The 17,685-nt window shown below is 48.8% G+C and overlaps 1 protein-coding gene across 3 annotated transcripts in view; it reads right to left on the reverse strand.

Annotated features, from left to right (window-relative positions):
- Positions 1–17,685, reverse strand: part of LOC142453650 (cap-specific mRNA (nucleoside-2'-O-)-methyltransferase 1) — a 146,951-nt gene that overhangs the window by 33,102 nt on the left and 96,164 nt on the right. For all 3 annotated transcript variants that reach the window (XM_075555174.1, XM_075555175.1, XM_075555176.1), the window contains 6 exons: positions 9,299–9,450; positions 7,814–7,972; positions 5,147–5,239; positions 3,752–3,823; positions 2,658–2,752; positions 2,488–2,560 (listed from right to left, as the gene is read on the reverse strand). In XM_075555174.1, the coding sequence (XP_075411289.1) occupies positions 2,488–2,560; positions 2,658–2,752; positions 3,752–3,823; positions 5,147–5,239; positions 7,814–7,972; positions 9,299–9,450 (644 nt within the window). The remainder of the gene's footprint in view (positions 1–2,487; positions 2,561–2,657; positions 2,753–3,751; positions 3,824–5,146; positions 5,240–7,813; positions 7,973–9,298; positions 9,451–17,685) is intronic.

Consider the following 17,685-nt stretch of genomic DNA (forward strand, 5'->3'; position numbering starts at 1 on the left):
CACCAGATAAACTTCCCTAAAGTCAACACTTTTATCCTTTTCCATATTTTCCCATTTAGCAGAGATTTCGTCAACCTGGTCTACATTCCTCTGAGATGGGATTCAAACTTAGGATCCGCATTCGGCTTTTCCACACACTTCAGAGCCACTGAGCCTGGAAAACCCGGGAGTGTGGCTGGGCCCGCAGCCATGGCCACCTCTGCTGGGCACTATTCCAATGTGTCTGCACTTGGCTGAAACGCTCACCAAGCCTCCTGGGCTTGGCTGTCACTCTCGCCCTCAGAGAAAAAGGGAAAACACTAGGAGCCCTAGAAAAATTGCGCTTTATAGCGGAGTGCACAGAAACATCTCTAAAAGGGCAATTCTCCGTGGCCACTACCAATCAATTTGGGTCAAGAAGCTGCCCCAAGTGTTACAAAGGCGCTGCCTTCTCCTGTGTGACTAACATCTCCACCCTCCACCTGAATGGTACAACCCTGGTACCCACTTCATTTTCATGACAGCCAAAGCCAATAACCAGATAGCAGCTGCTCGAGGCGTTTATATTCAAAAGCCCCAAACGATGCTGTGACTTCCCATCAGCTCGAGAGAACTCCTCTGCCAGGCAGGGATTTAAAGGAAATCATTTAGAGTTCTGAAAATGAAATCAACATATGCCAACCTAATGGAGTACTGGTGGTGCAGTGGTTAAGTGCTCGGCTGCGAACTGAAAGGCTGGGGGGCAGAACCTACCACTTACTATGTGGGAGGAAGATGAGGCGGTCTGCTCCCCTAGAGATTTACAGCCCTGAAACCCTGTGGGGCGATTCGGTTCTGTCCTACAGGGTCACTATGGGGTCGGAATTTAGAAATGCCAATTCCAAGAGTCATTCTGTGCTGCCTGCTGGGGCGGGGGGCCTGGGAGAGGGTGTAACCAAAGGCTGCCGGGCTCACCAGCATGGAGGAAGCAACGAAAAGGGTGGGAGCTGACACAGTAGAGAACTTGGAACTAAGCTTCTTTGGCCAGTGAGTAGTCAGGGGGCTAGTGGAACGAGTGAAGCAGAAGTGAGTCTGAAACAATTGGCTCCTGGCCATTCCCTGAGAGAGAAGTAACTTTCCAGGGCTCAATAAAAAGGCTTTGAAACCCTGAAGGGAATTCTAGAATGAAACTTCCTTTGTTTCCTACAGAGAAATGAGATGTAGCCAAGCACAAAACCATGTTGTTTGACCGCTGCCTGAGAAAGGCCAGGGCCTGACCGTGATGAGTCCCAACGAAACGCAGCTTGTTCAGAGGGCGGGCAGAGAAGACGGGCCATGGAGCCTCGCACCAGAACAGGGCTCAAGAGCTTCCACCGCCCCTCTGGCAGGTTGTTGTCATTTGGCCTCAAGTTGATTCAGACTCAGTGACCCCCTATACAACAAAGGAGAACTAACTGTTCCATAGGGTTTCCGACACTATAAATCTTTACAGGCAGCCAGCTCATCGTCCTCCTGTGGAGAAGCTGGTGGATTTGAACCACTCACCTTGTGGTTAGCCGCCCAATGCCCAACCGACTGAGCCAGCAGGACTCTTCTGGCAAGGCTTTTTCCAGAGATGAAATAAGTGAGGGCCAAAGAGGTTTCATCTGGGTTGCAAGTGCTGGCACCTTCCCCCCACCACCCCCTCACTCCTCCTGTCTAGATTTGTCTTTAAGACACTGATTTTTAAAAGATTCCCTTATCTCCTTCCACATTCCCATCTCATTTGTCAGAGCACTCCGTTCAGAGTTCTCACACCAGAAACAGCACCCAGATCAGAGGCCACCACCAGCATGAATTCGGCAGCAAGGGCTGTAGACTCACCAGTTTCCTCGCCTCGCCCTGGGCTATGGCCTCCAGGAGGAGAGTCAAACCTCTCTCAACGAGCACACAGAGCTGGGGTTCACCACCTGGGGGTTGCGACCCCTTTGGGAGTCAAATGACCCTTTCACAGGGGTTGCCCGATTCATCACAGTAGCAAAATGACAGTTATAAAGTAGCAACGAAAATCATTTTATGGTTGGGGGTCACTACATGAGGAACTGTATTAAAGGGTCGTGGCATTAGGAAGGTTGAGAACCACTGACATAGAGGCTACACAATCTCCCAGCCTTCCAGAGTGTCCTGACTGCCAGCACCAGGCAGCCAAGGACCACATCTACCTCATTTGGAAGGATCAGCCTGGCGCCTGCTAGCATTTGCCTGGCGCAGAGTAGGGGCTGCAGAATTCAGGGGGCAGCCCCCAGTCCCATAGATGCCAAGGCTGCCAATTCTCCTCAGGAGCTGCACAGCTGGGAGCTTGCCCCCTGGGCCTGGAGCCCTGGGCACAACTGTTTGCTGGGGCACTCCTGGGGATTCGTGATGGCTGTGGGACCCAAGGGGTGCTCTAAGCAAAACACGGCTTTATCACAGAGCAGGAATCCTCTCTCAGCCCCCAACAGCTTGAACCCACTAAGCACCATGAATTCAGAAGCAGGATCTTGCTCTCACCCCATAGGAGTCCCGGGGATTTGTAAACATGCGATCAAACACAAAGTCCATGTTAGCCATCTTCATCGCTGCCCTGCAACAGAGCAACAGAAAAGCATGACTCTCGGTGCAGATGGACGGAGAGCTGGGGCGCCTGTGAAAAGGGGAGGACAGAGGTATTGGGGGCAAACCTGTTCAGGAAGAAGACGCCCCGGATCATCTCGTAGGGGTTGGCCCGCGTCCGGGCTCGCCGCATCTCCTCCCCGTCCAGAACATCAAACACAGTCTGCCCAGAGAGAATCAGACCCCGAGTGAGCGCCACTCCGGCCCCGCTGGGATGGGAAACAGGTTTGCAGAGCCTGAGAGCCCGACTCAAAGCTCTTAGCTGTGCCCCATTCCTCTGACTCTCGCCCACCTATCTCACTGGGGAACGGTGAAAGGTGAACTGTAAGCATGTGCTGACTCCTGCTAAGTGGTTGACAGGTGGCACCAAGTCTAGGCACCTTGCACTGTCTCTGGGCCTAATTCTTCTAACGGAAACATCTCTCCACCCCACCACAGCAGCCATCCACGGGGCAGAGCAGAGGCTCCCTCACCCCTCAGACTCTCTTCACCCACCACCCCACCCCCAGCCCTCTGAAAAAGGCAGCCTCATTTCACCTGAAAGTTTGTCACTGTGGCGACACTGAGCCTTTGCCTCTGTGAGGCCAGCCCGAGGCCCGGCTTCCCCCGCACCCATTTCCTCCTCGGAGTGCCCGCCTTCACTCTGCCAGAGCATGCCACGGGCTTTCCAGTCTCCTCCTCAGGCCGAGAAGTGCCAAGAGGATGCTAACAACTTCACACCCTCTAACTAGCTCGTGGAACTCTCACCAGAGCCCATGAGGTGGATATGTCCGCACCATTTCACAGGTGCAGAATCAAAGTCTGAAGATCTAGAGTGGCACAAGGACGCAGAGCAGGCAGAGTTTGGAAGTAGGATCTGAATCCAGATGTTTCAGATGCTTAATGAAGCATGATTCCAAACCTACACTCCTTCCACTGAGGGCCCTCTGGATGACCCGGACCAGCCCACTGAGGTGACATGAACCCTGTCCTGCTGCAGACTCCAGGGACAGCACAGCTCTACGAGGCAGGGCAGTGACCAAGAAAGGGACACCCTGGGGACAGGATACCAAGGTATGCAGTGAACTTCCAGAAAAATATGGACTCAAATCCAGAGCCTCCCCTCAACCCACAAGAAAGTCCGGCCAGGTGCCTCACACCAGGCCCTCTGGGCAGCTCTTACCTTACACTGCAGCACACTGTGAAGCAGCTCCTCCCCACAAAACTCTGTTTCATCTTCAATCACCATCTTCCTCTACAGGGAGAAGAAGACAGTCATCAGACCACGTGCAGCGACATTTCAGGGGACGCATGGAAAAGCATGGGTTCCCAGCGAGTCCCAGCCAAAGAGCATAAATCCTTGAGGGATGGGAAAGAGAAAACCCTTAGTCCCCCTGGCTGTCCTCCAGATGGCTGCGAAATGAAGCAGCCCCCTGGGAGCTCTGCGTGCAGCACCAGATGGAGACAAGGCTCACAAATGCTGAGGCTGGGAAAAGCAAACAGGCAGGAGACAGTCAAGCTGTCTGCCCTTGGACCGTGGAGGCAGGAGGGTGGGGGCTGCCCCAAATGACAGAGCTTGTCCTTCACACAGGAGTCATCTCCCTCCCTGGTAAAGGCGAATTCGAGAAACCAGGCACAAACCTGGAAGCACCCCCCCACCCCCTCACACAATAGGAACTGCCGAGTCCAGCCCCATGTCTGAGTGAGGCTTAACCAACAGTGCCCAAACCTTCTGGGCTCAGGTTTCACATTCTCAACACTCGCAGAGGACCCCAGAGTGTTGTTCATGTGGGTGGGGGGTGTCAATATTGATGCTTAGAAATCAAAATGGAGAAAACTTTTAAGTCTCAATCCGGTCTAAAAGCATATGTTAACATAAATCATGATTTTTTTAAATTAGTGAGCAGAGCAGCAACATTTTTCCTGGTGTCCCCCCACCCCACCCCTACCCCCATCTCTTTAATGCCTGGCTTCACAGAGTCTGGCTAGATCCTACCTGCTTCTACATTCAATGGCCTGGGGTATATAGGCCACCAGAGCCTCCAAAAGCTTCGCTGGACGCGTGTGAAAATGAGAGTAATAAAAGTCAAGTCACATTGTGTATCACTGTGGAAATAACTTTCACCTTGCAGACCCCCTGCAAGGGTCTTGGGGATCCCCAGGGCACCCACATACTTTGCAAACTCTTCATTTGACCACGCTGATTTGGTTGCTCTGTACGTTATTCAGTGTCTTCCAGAAGGAGATTAAACAAACTTTCTCTGTACCCACTCCCTGAAGCCGGTCTTTTCATCTCCCTGGAACAGTGCCCAGCAGTGCCCAGAATTTACTGATGCTTCAAAACCATCCAGGAGGAGGATGGACGTGACCCAGTCTGCTGCCTTGCAAGTTAAATAGCGAGGAGGAGAGAGAGAAATCGGGCAGGCTGGTCAAGCCCTTGACAGATCCTCTTGGCACAGCTTTGTTCCTGCCAGAATGGTCAGGTTCACCTTGCCTTTAATCTGCAAGTACACAACCGCGCCCAACAAGAGGAAGAGGTAAGCGCCACGGTTCAGAGCGCACGCTCCTGGAACCCTACCTTGCCCACAACCATCCAGTCGCTCATTTCTTGAGTGTCAGGAATTTCAGTGGTACATTCCGGGAACCATGACACCTGCTCGCAGGCGCTGGGCTAGAAACAAGAGAGGGCAGAAGGACAGGTAAGACAGACCCTCAGGGCTATGGCCCTCTTGCCAGACCTCCCCAAACAATCAAGAGGGATTCAGTCACAGCCAAGTCTCCCTCCTAATGCCGTCGTCAGAGTCACCCAGAGCTGGCGGCTGCTAAATAGAATTCCTCTCCTGTTCAGTCCAAGGCTGAGCAGAAACTGGCATCTCTGATTGCTGCTGCTGCTGCTGCTGCTGCAGTTCTCAATTCCTGTCCTTAAAAGGCTTTCGCAGGGCGTCTCCCCACTGGCTTTACATTAGGACCATCTGCAGTCCTCTTGAAAACTACTGAAGCCTGGGCCCCAGCCCCAGAGCAGGTGATTCTGGATAGGACTGAGGTGGGGACTGGGCATGAATACCTCGTTCAAAGTCCCCCAGATGGTTCTAATATGCTGCAAGGGATAAGAACCACTGGGCTCCGAGAAATGTGAATTCTAAAGCCTAAACAGGTGACTAACCTGCACGGCCGCTGCACACAGAGCCTCCTTCCCAAGCCAAGTGTGGAGAAGAGATTCACCATTGCAAATAGAAGCAATGCGATTAAAGATGGTATTACATGCTCTGAAAGGCATAAAATGGTATCACAACGCAAGGTCTTGAGGGGAAGCCAACGGCCATCAACAGAGAAAAAGTTTCAAACAAAACTGACTGAAGCCTTTTGTTAGTGAATTTGGCGGTGAGTCGTGACTGATCAAATGCATCGGCTTTAAGCATAAATGGGGTTAAATTATCAACTCTAGGAAAGAAGCCCACAGCCACTTTGGATGTCCCTCTAAAAATGGGGGAAAAAACGAATTGCTACCCCCTTGGACACCTGCCACCAAGCCTACCAGCAGAGTGGACTTGGACTGAAGAGTCCCCCAGCAGTCACTGAGCATCTTCCTGAGGGAGCTCTGGAAGATAGCTACTTCTACCCACCCACAGCAACGACCTGCCAAAACCCAGGCCAAACACTTCAGCAAAAGATAAGGCATCTGTTCTTGGGGTGAGGGGAGAGGGTGGAGGGGGAGATGGAATTATGTTAAGTGGTAGTCAGGAGGGCCTCCAACCCCAAAAAAGGAATTTCAGAAGTTTGTCTCCATTAAAAACAGATTTTCCAGGCGAGCTTCAGATTCGAAGTTTAGCAGAAACTCAAAACTCACAGCCGTGGAGTCGATCCTGGCTCACCCTCTGAAGGGACTGGGGCTCTTCAGTTGCGTTCGCTTCAACGGGGTCCCAGGAAAACCCCTGAGTGTCTAGGGTGAAAGCCTACATCGAGCAACCCGTTAGAGCTGACCCAATGCTGCACGGTCTGGAGTGCTATTCTGCTGTTCTCATCGGCTCACAATAACAGGACAGCACGGCAGGCCCATGCCCGGAGCCCATTAGCTCCGCCTTGTCAGCATCTGACTCTGATGCCTTACTAGACTTTTATCATGTGCAGGTGCCCTGGAACTGGAACATTCGGAAGACAAACACAATACCAATGTTCCAGTGTTCAGAGCTGCATCTGAAGCTCAACTCTAGCAGTGACTTAGAAAGCTAGATATGTGCTCTGCTTGCTCTTGTCCTGGCTCTGAAATGGTAGTATTTCGCTGGTATTTTGTAGGTGCTTTGTTATACCTACTTCAAACTTGCTGTGGAATAAGGTGGACATGAGTAAATGGATAAAAATAAGAGCTCAACAATATCTGTGCGATGAAAACAGAAAACAAGGGTCTTCTTTCGGTCTTCAAAAGCAGGCCTGGTGGCTCAGTGGTTCGAGTGTTCGGTTAATTGGGAGAAAGATGGGGCAGTCTACTTCTGTTTTAAAAGGTTCTCTTTTGTCCTGCAGGGTTGCTATGAGTCACAATCGACTGGACAGCAATGGGTTTTGGTCTTTTGGCCTTCAGGGTGAAAGCAGGTAAGCAGACTCCGCCCCCTGGAGCAAAGCTACAACGGCATGAACAGAGAACTGCATGGTTACAGAGCCTGCCCATCATCAGCCCACGGAGATGCAAAGTTCTTCCAAAACCAAACCCCCTGCCATCCAGTTGGTCCCAACTCACAGCAATGCTACCAAACATAGGAGAAGTGCCCCCTCGGGTTTCTGAGGCTGTGGATCTTTGCGGGAGCAGACTGCCTCAGCTTCTCCTGAGGAGCAACGCCGGGGCTCAAACGGCTGACCTGCAGGGAGCAGCCACCCACCACCAGGGCTCACACCACACAGACACAAGGGTCCTCAGGCGGACCGCCTGAATTCCTTCAGGAGAGGCACTCAGCGCCACGGGCAGCCTTTCAGTCCATGGGTGGAGAGTTGTAGGTATTCATGAACGTTCTTTCTGAAGCCAAATTCCTCCTTCTGGCACCTTCTACCCACCTGGCTCAGCCCTCTAAAGCAGCTGTACTGCTATCATACCCCAAGTCCCACCCCCCGTCTTTTCTTTTCCATTCTGGATATCCCAGTAATGTCCATGGAAGAAATTACTTCCAATCCTCTCTAGCCACCCTGACCAAACTGCCTCTGGAGCTTTCTAGTTGGGTAACACAATCGGTTTCCGGCTCCCCGCACCCGCAGTTACCTCCGGTTCATCTTTCCAGTCCACGTTAATCTCTTGGTCAAACCCCCGCAGCGTCAGACCCAAGCCTCTTCGGCCTTTCTGATTAGAGGCCTCAACAATGTCCTTGCGGCCCTGGCTGTATTTACCCAGCCCTTCGCCTTCCCTGAAGCCCATCTTGGCCTGGCAAAGAGAAAGAATGGAACACCGTTAATGCGGTTCAACAATCATTTCGCCTCTTATCATGCGCCCAACACGGTGTTAAACCCTGAGAAATGCAGATGGATACAATGTGCCTTCTAGCCTCATGAAGAAAGGCAGCATAAAATGAGACGGCAGTAGCACTGTGGGCCCAGCAGCTGACTACTTTGGAGGGAAAAGTCTAGGGCACCCTGGCGTGGGATAAATGAGCAAGGATCTCATAGCTGTGATTAAAAGCACCAGGAGGGCTTAAGGAACCTCATCGGACATTTGGACAACCACCTTTCCAGCGGGCTGAGTGAGACGGAGCTCTACAGCTCAGAGTGGATAAAGAACATAATTTAAAACAGAACTGCTGCAAGGGGCGGCTTCTAACCGACCCTCAGATCAACAAACAGCCTGACGAGACGAGGCAAGGACAACGAGGGCTTGCAGGCGTCCACTTAATCAAGCGATTAGCTGAAAATGCGCATCTTGTAAAACTGTGGTATGGTATGGAAACTATGAGAATTGTCCTGTCACAACTGTGTATAAATGTACACTACGCTCCAGGGCCAGTGGGCCCAGCTCCCGAAGGCCACAGAGCCTAGTAAAAGAGCTGAGAAGATCCAATTCTCTCTGGAGAGGCTGTATTCCCTTTGGAAAGCCATTCCCAGCTCAAAAGTCAGCCGAAGTTCCTACTAGAAACCCAGGTCTGAGCGGCTGACTGAGTCAGCAGCCTCACCTGCCACTTCCTCCAAGCGTGAGACTTGCAAAGGAGCAGCCTAACTATGACTTCAGAAGCGGCAGTTCTCTCTCTTCATTAAATCCCCAGCTATGCTTTTTCCGATGCTTGATGGGCAGCTAGCTTGGAGCTCCCTAATCTTTCCACATGCCCTAAAAGGTGAGCAGGTCTTCCTAGTCGCCTTCGTCTTCTGGCGCATCAGTGGGGTACGGAAGCTGGGAAAGAGAAACATGGCCTCCTTTGGGGAAGGGAAGACTATGCCATTCCCATTTATGTTAAGGGCCCAAGAGTGAGTAGTCGGAGTTCAGCCATTTCGTTTGCAATCACTCACTATCACATGAAATATAGAGATCTATTCCTCGTAAGAATCCATTACGAAAGGGACCAAAAAGTGACCCAGCCCAGGAAAGGCCAGGAGGAGCAGGCTTGAGTGGCCCATTTCCCATGGGCAATTCAAAGATGATAGCTACTTCTATGAAGAGGGCTCTTTGCTGACTTTCCGTAGCTGGAAGGCAGAGGGGAACACTCGCGCCCTCTCCTTCTGCTGCTAGAGCTTTAGGGACCGGACCCAAACACACACCTACCATAAGCTTCTGGGAGACACTATTGTACATGGAGTACCGAGAGGACGTCCCCTCCACGAGGGAGTCCGCTTTGAAAGCATCGTCAAAAGAGTCAGAGCCGTGTGGCTTCCCCTCCGTTTCGCTGTCAGAACCACTGAGGCTTGTGGCAGATGCTAGGGAGGAAAAAAGGAAAATATTCAGGGGTGTACCCGGCACCAAACATCGTCCACAACCCCAGTTTCATCATTCAACGCGTATCCATCTATGAAGTCTATTAAATGGCCCAGCATCAAATCCATTCACCACCCCTTCCTCCTTCCACGGTCCTGGGGAAGTCACTGACAGTTCTCACTGGTACCCGAACACAGTGCAAGCTCAAAAATGTCCCTTTTCCTTCCCCATCCCCTCAGGTGCTCCCCTACACAACTGGGATGGCAAAGCCGACCTCGCGTGGTTGTTCGAGGATTAAGTGAAATCCTTTATCTGAAAGTAACATTCTCACCTATAAAGCAGATGGACTGAAGATGTGATTGTTTCTACTGCTGCTGTTTATTACCTGACCCTCCATTTCCAAACATGCATTCCTACTTCAACTAATCCGTTCCCGGGGACATCATTTTCAGATTGTTTCATCTCTGTACTCCTCTTCGTGGCCCTTCATATTTCTGGGTAAGAGGATTGAGCTCACCAGGTAAGAGTTGGCTCACAAGGAGTAGAGGAAGCATGAGGGAGGAGAAGGAGGGAAGGGGAGACAAGGAAGAGGAAGAAAAAGAAGAAAGCAGCAGGGGGTAATTTGAACAGCAGGCAGCGGGGCTGCTCCAAGCTCCAGGAGAAAGTTGCCCCTGAGGGAGCTGAAGCCACCACCTTCCCATCAAAAAGGCTAAGGAAAAATAAAGAATCTTAGCACGGCAGAAGTAGTGGGATGCGGAAGGTCACCGAGAAGGGCTCTTTTCCTCTCCCGTGTAGCTACAGGAACGGATTTACCTAAAAGTCCCTGCAACCCAATGCAATTTCATTCCAGCAGCATCTCAGGCAAATCTACCCAAATTTGGCAACAGACTGGACCTCAAGAAATTGGTTGGTAGTTAGCAACTTCTAAGTATTCCCACTGAAAACGGTATAGACCTCAAGCCAAGAGAGATGCAGAACAGGAATTTCGGTGATGGCGTGCGTCTCCTCTAAGCCCCGGGTCTGAGGCCTTGTTCAGCACTGAACGGAGGATCCACATGCACACAGCTCACGGAGAAGGGACTGCAGTTACTAGGGGGAAAAATAGCAACCCTTTTCTTTCAACCTAACTATATAATTCTTTCAAATGCTCATTAGTTGTGAAAATATAACTGCTTATTGCTTGGAACTAACTACTGTAAATACTTGAGTATAAGCCGAGGCACCTAATTTTACCACAGAAACGACATTAAAAATGTGCTGTAAAACTCGACTTATACTGGAGTATATACGGTAACTACTATACTAATCTATTATGTATTTCTTTGGGCTAATAAGACAGACTTACTGCCATCCCAGGGAGATTGAAAAAAATTACCCTTACACTAAGGGGGCTGGGAACTTTACATGTTTGGGAGCCATGTACTGAAATGGACAGATCACCACTATCTTGTGACTAATATGCAAGCTAGACCGCATGCATGAGTGTGGTATCCAATCTCCTGTGTAGGACCCAACTCCAAACCAAGCCCATCACTATCCAGTCAATGTTGACTCACTCACTGCCTTTGAGTCAATTCCAACTCATGACGACCCTATAGATCAGGGGAGAAACGACCCCTGCGGGTTTCTGAGACTGTCACTTTACAGGGGTAACTTTCTCCCGAGGAGCCGGCAGAGGTTTCTAACCGCTGACCTTGCGATCCCAGGCCACTGCATAACTACTACTACATCATCACGGCTCCTTTGTTGACACGGTAACCCTATATGTGCAGCTGGTGGGTTTGAACTACTGATCACTGGGTTAACAGCCGAGTGCTTTCAATACTGTGTGACTTTTCTTTTTAATTACACTAAGTGCCTTTAGAAAGATAGGGCCAATCAAAGTGATTCTCTAAATCTGCACAGGCTGAGGCATGGGAACAGTGAAAAGGAAATTCAAGAACCTTCATTTACATGTCTACATCATGAGAGAGACCTAGTGGTGCTGAAAGTCAGCCTTGGATTGCTGACTTCAAGGCCGGCAGTTCAAACCCACCAGCCCCTCTAGGGAAGAGACACGGCTTCTACCTCCATTCACAGCTTCTTAAAGAAAGAAAGATTTACAGCCTCAGCAACCCTACAGAGTTGCTAAGAGTAGGAATTGAGCTTATTATTTTGTTACATGTAAGAACTATGTTAATGTAGTAAGCCATCACAATTTAAAAACTTTTTTTTAAACAAACAGCAATGTGGCACCGTTCCTTTGAGATGCGGAATTACAGCGTGGCAGCTTGTGAGCTATTAAAGAAAGGCAGAGTGGCGGGGTAAAATAAATCACTCTTCAGGTGGTCCCCGCTTGAGGATTACATCATAACCCATCCACCAAGGCTCACCCTCCAACCACTGCTCTGCTAGCACACAACCTTGCTCAGGGTTGACCTCTCCTCCTATTTGATTTCTAGTCTTTGGAACACCTCTGTCGAATTCTATGCTCCACAGATTACAGATAATAAAATCGCTGATCCAGTTTTCTTTAAACTTTTTATTGTAAATTCAGTGAAGATTTATAGAGCAAATCGGTTTCCCATTCAACAATTCAGCTTTTGCAGTCTCAAAAATACAACATCACTTTTCCTACTTCCTCCTGTTTCCTATTTTCAGTTTGCCTTTTTAAAAAAAATCATTTTATTGGGTGCTCTTACAGCTCTTCTAACAATCCATACATTTATTGTGTCAAGCACATTTGTACATATGTCGCATCATCCTTTTCAAAACATTTTCTTTCTACTTAACCCCTTGATATCAGCTCTTTATTTGCACCCACCCTCATGAACCCTTGATAAACTATAAATTATTATTTTCATATCTCACACTGTCCATTGTCTCCCTTCACCCATGTTTCTGTTGCTCATCACCCTGAGGTGGGGAGGTGTTATAGATCAGTGCATTTAACAATACACGCAGTTCCCCGTTTCTCCCCCCACGTTCCCTATAGCCTCACGGTTTTGCTACTCCCCTTATTGTTCCTGCGTCGCCTTCTATCTTAATCCTTCTGAACTTTGTCCTTGGGAAGATGTTGCCCTTTGCGTTCAGTGGCTGGTGAGTCTGAGGAAGCACCTCTCTAGTGTGACTGTTCACCTTATAGACCAGCCTGCTGTTTGGCTGAAACTGAATTGGGGGCGGTGGGCGGGGAACGGGACGGGACTGACATTCTTAAAGAAGGAAGATTTTCCCAGCACTCCCACATCTAAATGATTAACCCATATCTGAAAGAGCCCTACACTCAGTGGGTGCTTAGAAAAGGTGCCATCTGGCGATAGGTCTTTCAATTCACTACATTGAGCCTACACTTAATGTCTCACACAAGTATTACAAAATGCTCAATATTCAAAAGTTTAAGGATGAGGAACGGAATACTAAAATCCTGACACAAAACTAAGCCCTCCTTATGAGGTGATTAAGCCCACAGGTAAACTGAAATAGGACCTAGAGAGCTGAGAGTTTAATAGATCAGACAACCTTAGTTCAGGACTAATGAAAGGCTAACCAAAAGTAACCTAAAATTCCTTTTATTTTATTTTTTATAGTCATTTTATTGGGGGATCTTACAACTTTTATAACAATCCACACATCAACTGTATCAAGCATATTTGTACATATGTTGTCATAATTATTTTCTAAAGATTTACTTTCTATTTGAACCCATGGTATCTGTTCTTTTCCCCTCCCCCCAACTCTCATGACCCTTTGATAAATTATAAATTATTATTATTTTCAATCTGTGTCAATTTGAGACTTAAGAGTGAAGGGGTGGAGTTTAGCTCGTCAATAAGGTCGCAGTTTGATGACCTCATTTGCAGGTGATAAGGAGATAGAGAGCTCGCTGGAAGTAGGACACTCACTCCCTGCAAGACAATCCTGCAGACAAGACACATGGAGCTACGATAGAGCCCTGGAGCTGAATGAGCCTCATGAAGACCCACGCCAGCGCTGAGATGCTTCTGCAGCCACTGGATCCACAAGCCTTTCCACCCAGACCTGTGATCGTCCTGCATTCGGCATTATTGCATGTGTTTCGTGAGTCTGAAGAGGAATTTATAGATTGGCATTGGGCCTATGGGCTAATATTGAACTTATGGTCTTGATCTGGACTGGGCTGGGATGTTTTCTCAATATTCAATTGCTCTTGTATATAAAGCTCTTTCTTATACACAAGTGTCTATGAATTTCTCTATAGTCAACCCAGACTGACACACCCTCGGGAGGGTGTGTGTATCTCGATCACTGAAATTGGTTCTCCCTTTCTCCCCACCTTCCCTCTACCCCCCTATCACTGTTCTCGTTTCTGTTTCTGAGGGGTTTCTCTGCCCTGGATTCCATGTGTTGTGAGCTCTTATCTGTATCAGTGTACATGCTCCGGTCTAGCCAGAACTGACTGGACTGGGGTCATGATAGGGGGTGGGGGGGTAAGGAAGTCTCAAAGAACCAGAGGAATACTGTGTGTTTCATTGGTGCTATACTGGGCCCTGGTTGACTCATCCCTTCCTCATGACCCTTCCGTAAAGAGATGTTCCATTGTCTACATATAGGACTTGAGTCTTTGCTCCAACCCCCCCCCTTGTTCTCAACAATGTTTTTGTTTGTTTGTTTGTTTGTTTGTTTGTTTTGAGTCTTCTGATGCCTGTTGGTTACCTGATCCCGTCGACACCTCATGTCCCACAGGCTGGTGTGTTTCTTCCTTGTGGGCTGTTGCTTCTCTTCAGGATGGCCACTTGTTTAACTTCAAGCTTTTAAGACCCCAGACACTATATCTTTTGATAGTCAGACACCATCAGCTTTCTTCACCACATTTGCTTGTGCACCCATTTTGTCTTCAGTGATCATGCTGGGATGGTGAGCATCACAGAATGCCAGGTTGTTAGAACAAAGTGTTCTTGCCTTGAGGGAGGGCTTGAGCAAAGGCCCATAGTTCGTCCACTACCTCAATGTATTGCCATACAAATATATGTACATAGTCCAATACTTCTGTTTTTATGAATTAATATATTTACATATGTACACACCTAGTTTTATACCTCTACCCATAGCTTTGCTTCCTAGATCTTTCCTCTGGTTTTGTTTTTTTTTTAACTTTCCTCTGTTAAGGAACCTAAAATTCTGATAAAAAAAAAAAGACATTTTAAAAGGACGTAACATTTTATAAAAGGTAGGTAAACATGTGTGAAAACATTTGAATAAGATACAAAAGTCTGGCATGTACGCAGTCAACAATGAGGAATCTCGGCGGAGACTTGCTGAGGGACCTCAAAGCTGCCCCTGCCCTCGAAGGTGGTTGTGCAATGCCCTTCACAAGGAGCTGGCTCACTTCCATGGACCAATGCACACCCATAACAGAGAGCCACTCCAAAGGAAAGGCAACAGAACATTACCGAGTAACCATGGTAACTCAGGACCGAGATGATGTGAATTCTTTTTTTTTGAACTTTTCTGCGTTTTCTCCATTTTGGGGAACAAAAACATATTAGTTTGAAAATTAGGAGAAAAGACATCAAGTACCAATCCAAGCCTGGGAAAGAGTTCTTTTCCTGAAGACACTTTCAGAAGGCAGTAGGTCTGAGGGGAAAGGCCTCCTGCGGGGCTCAAGGCTGTCTCTGGGCTGCTCGTTTCTATCTCCCGTGCAGGGGAAGGTGGGGGCTGCAACAGAGGGCTCGCCGGCTAAGGACCAGCGCTCCTGAAGGTGGAGGTCTCTTCACTCTGCTTCTCAGCCTGCCCCTGGAAAGTCAGTGTGGGCAGCTAGCTCCCTGAGCAGGTTCTCAAAGTGGTGTCTGTGCAGCCCAGGGCCCCCTACAATGTTCTCCTCCTTTAATTCTTCTGCCTTCAACTACTACCTGGGGGCTCACCGAGCCTGTCTATGCAGAGTTAGATAACCCTGGTCTCCTCAAAGGAAGGGTATGCCTTCGCTCTAGGGGTTTGCCAGGTGGATAGACTTGCTGGAAGCCTCACTCAATATATTCTTGTGGTCATTGGAATGGCATGACTGTCATTCCTGGGTAGGTCTCCTGCTATCCAGAGGCCTGAGAGATCTTTCATTTTGTCTCCCTAACATTTTTCAGCAAAAGCGACAGCATAATCACATGTGGGTTGGAAGGTTCATTGCAAATCAGGGGCGACTCTAATGCAAAATCCTAGAGTTTTTCCAGAGCTGAACTAAAGATCTTTCCATTCCATTCATCTTCCAGGTTTAGAGAGTGGTGAGGTTGGAGGGAGCTAGAACACCACCTTCCCCATTTCCTTGTCAGCTCAAGAAGTGCCTGGCAAAGGCTTCTGTCTCCCTGTTATTTCAGTGGTCTTCAATCCAATTCTCAGGCTGACAATGATTTAAGACAGCCCCCCTGGATTGGACCTGACGTCCACAGATTGTCACAGACACAACTCATTCTTAACCCTGGGCCCTTGGGGCTGCTCTTTTCAGAGGAATAAGAGACAACTGCTTGGATGCAGCAGAAGCTAGAGAGCCTCTCAAGACAGATAACAATTTAGCAAATATTGAGCAGACAATTTTTATAATGAGAATATAAATTAACGAGAGTAATAAGGTCGGTCTATTAAAATCATTCGTTTCATTAAGAACTTGCCAGGCCTGGGTGGCATTCCCATTTACCTCCCCAGGAGCTCCCCTTCAAAAAATCTACCAGGGAGCCCAAAACATTATTTAGAGTTTTCATTTAAGGTTTCTTCTCCACCTGATAGGCATCATAACTCTTAAGTCACTTTAAAGGAGAAACGTTCGCTTTATGGAGGAACCAGAGGTTTTCCAGCTTCTGGCAAAATTTTTCACACAGCAAGCGAGCAGTAGGGCACACGTGTCAAGATTAAAAATGATAGTCACCACACACAAGGAGGGGCAGCCCCAGAGCCACTAATGGCCAAGGTGAGCAGCACACAGATAGAGAGGAACAAATTATGGATTCTAATAAACACCACATCCTGCCCAACAATCGCTGTAGAACACACTCATTTCTGCTCCAAGACTCAATTTCTCCTTCATGCCAGACAAATGGCAACTCGTTAGAGCAATTTAAACAGATACCGATAAAGGAAGTTTTTGATTAAGGTCATGAATCTGAGCTGACAGGAAAGCGATGGTGTTTCCGGGCAAATAGCCTGTTTAAGCAAGAATTAAGCCTGGTGGAGGGAAGGGGGCTTTTTGCGAGGCGGTAGAGAAGGAGCCTGGCAACTTCCAGAGCAGCCTGCTGCACAAGGACCAGGAGCCCGCCCTGGCTCCACCGCGAAGGAGAGGAGGAAAGAGCTGAGGTCTCCACCAGTTTCCCTGAGACACAGCCCACAGGAGCAGCATGGCCTCATCTACCTCTCCTTCCTTCATGCCTGGAAATGCCTTCAAATGCCTCTTAAATACTCGACAGAGCACATGGCGCAACTCTGCCCATTACACCACATCCCCTTTCTCCATTCCTCTGGCCAGGCGTCAGGCAGGCAGCTTACTTTGCGAATCATGTAAAGAAACAAACTGGTGGGGTCCAGCAGGTCTGTTCCTGAGTCACTTTACAGAGAAAGCAAAAGTAAGACCCAAGCGGACAGAAATAGTTAAGTACTGGGTTTTCAACTGTCTTCCCTAAAGAGCATTTGTTTTTTTCCCCCGTCACCTATTTGAACAATGTGTCCAGGTAGATAGAGGTGGTTAGAGCAAAAGGAAACATGCCTGCTTGCACGCAACTCAGGGGACATGACGTTTCTGGTGAAACAACAAACGACCGGGGCAGGCTGTCCAGGGGACACCCAGGAAGAGCAAAGACAGAACACAGATGACATAAATATTAAGCACTTAATGAAAACATCATCTGTGGACTGGAGGAGGGCTAGGCAAAATAGAAGATGTGAATGCAGTTTAAGGCTTGGAAAAAATAATTCTGTTGCCTTCTACCAATTCCATTCAGTAACTATCTACTCCGCAGTCTACGCTAAGCCAGGCACGGAGGCACGGTGAGTCAGTGGTCTTGCTGATAAGGAGCCCGGGCAAGTGCAGTGGCTCCGGAGCTGCCCCTCCTAAGGCGTGCTCACCCAGGGAACCCTGGCGCGGCTGCTTTGCTTTGCCATTGACCTCATTTTCTATACATGAAAGGGACCAATTGGCCTTCTGCTGGGCACACACAAGGGAGTGACGACCTCTGGATTTCCATTCTGTGCACACAAGAGCAAGAGTTGGCCCTTCACCTGGCACCCCTTTCAGAAAGGTTAAA

The sequence above is a fragment of the Tenrec ecaudatus genome, chromosome 7 (assembly GCF_050624435.1).
Source record: "Tenrec ecaudatus isolate mTenEca1 chromosome 7, mTenEca1.hap1, whole genome shotgun sequence".
In the NCBI taxonomy this organism is placed as follows: Eukaryota; Metazoa; Chordata; class Mammalia; order Afrosoricida; family Tenrecidae; genus Tenrec; species Tenrec ecaudatus.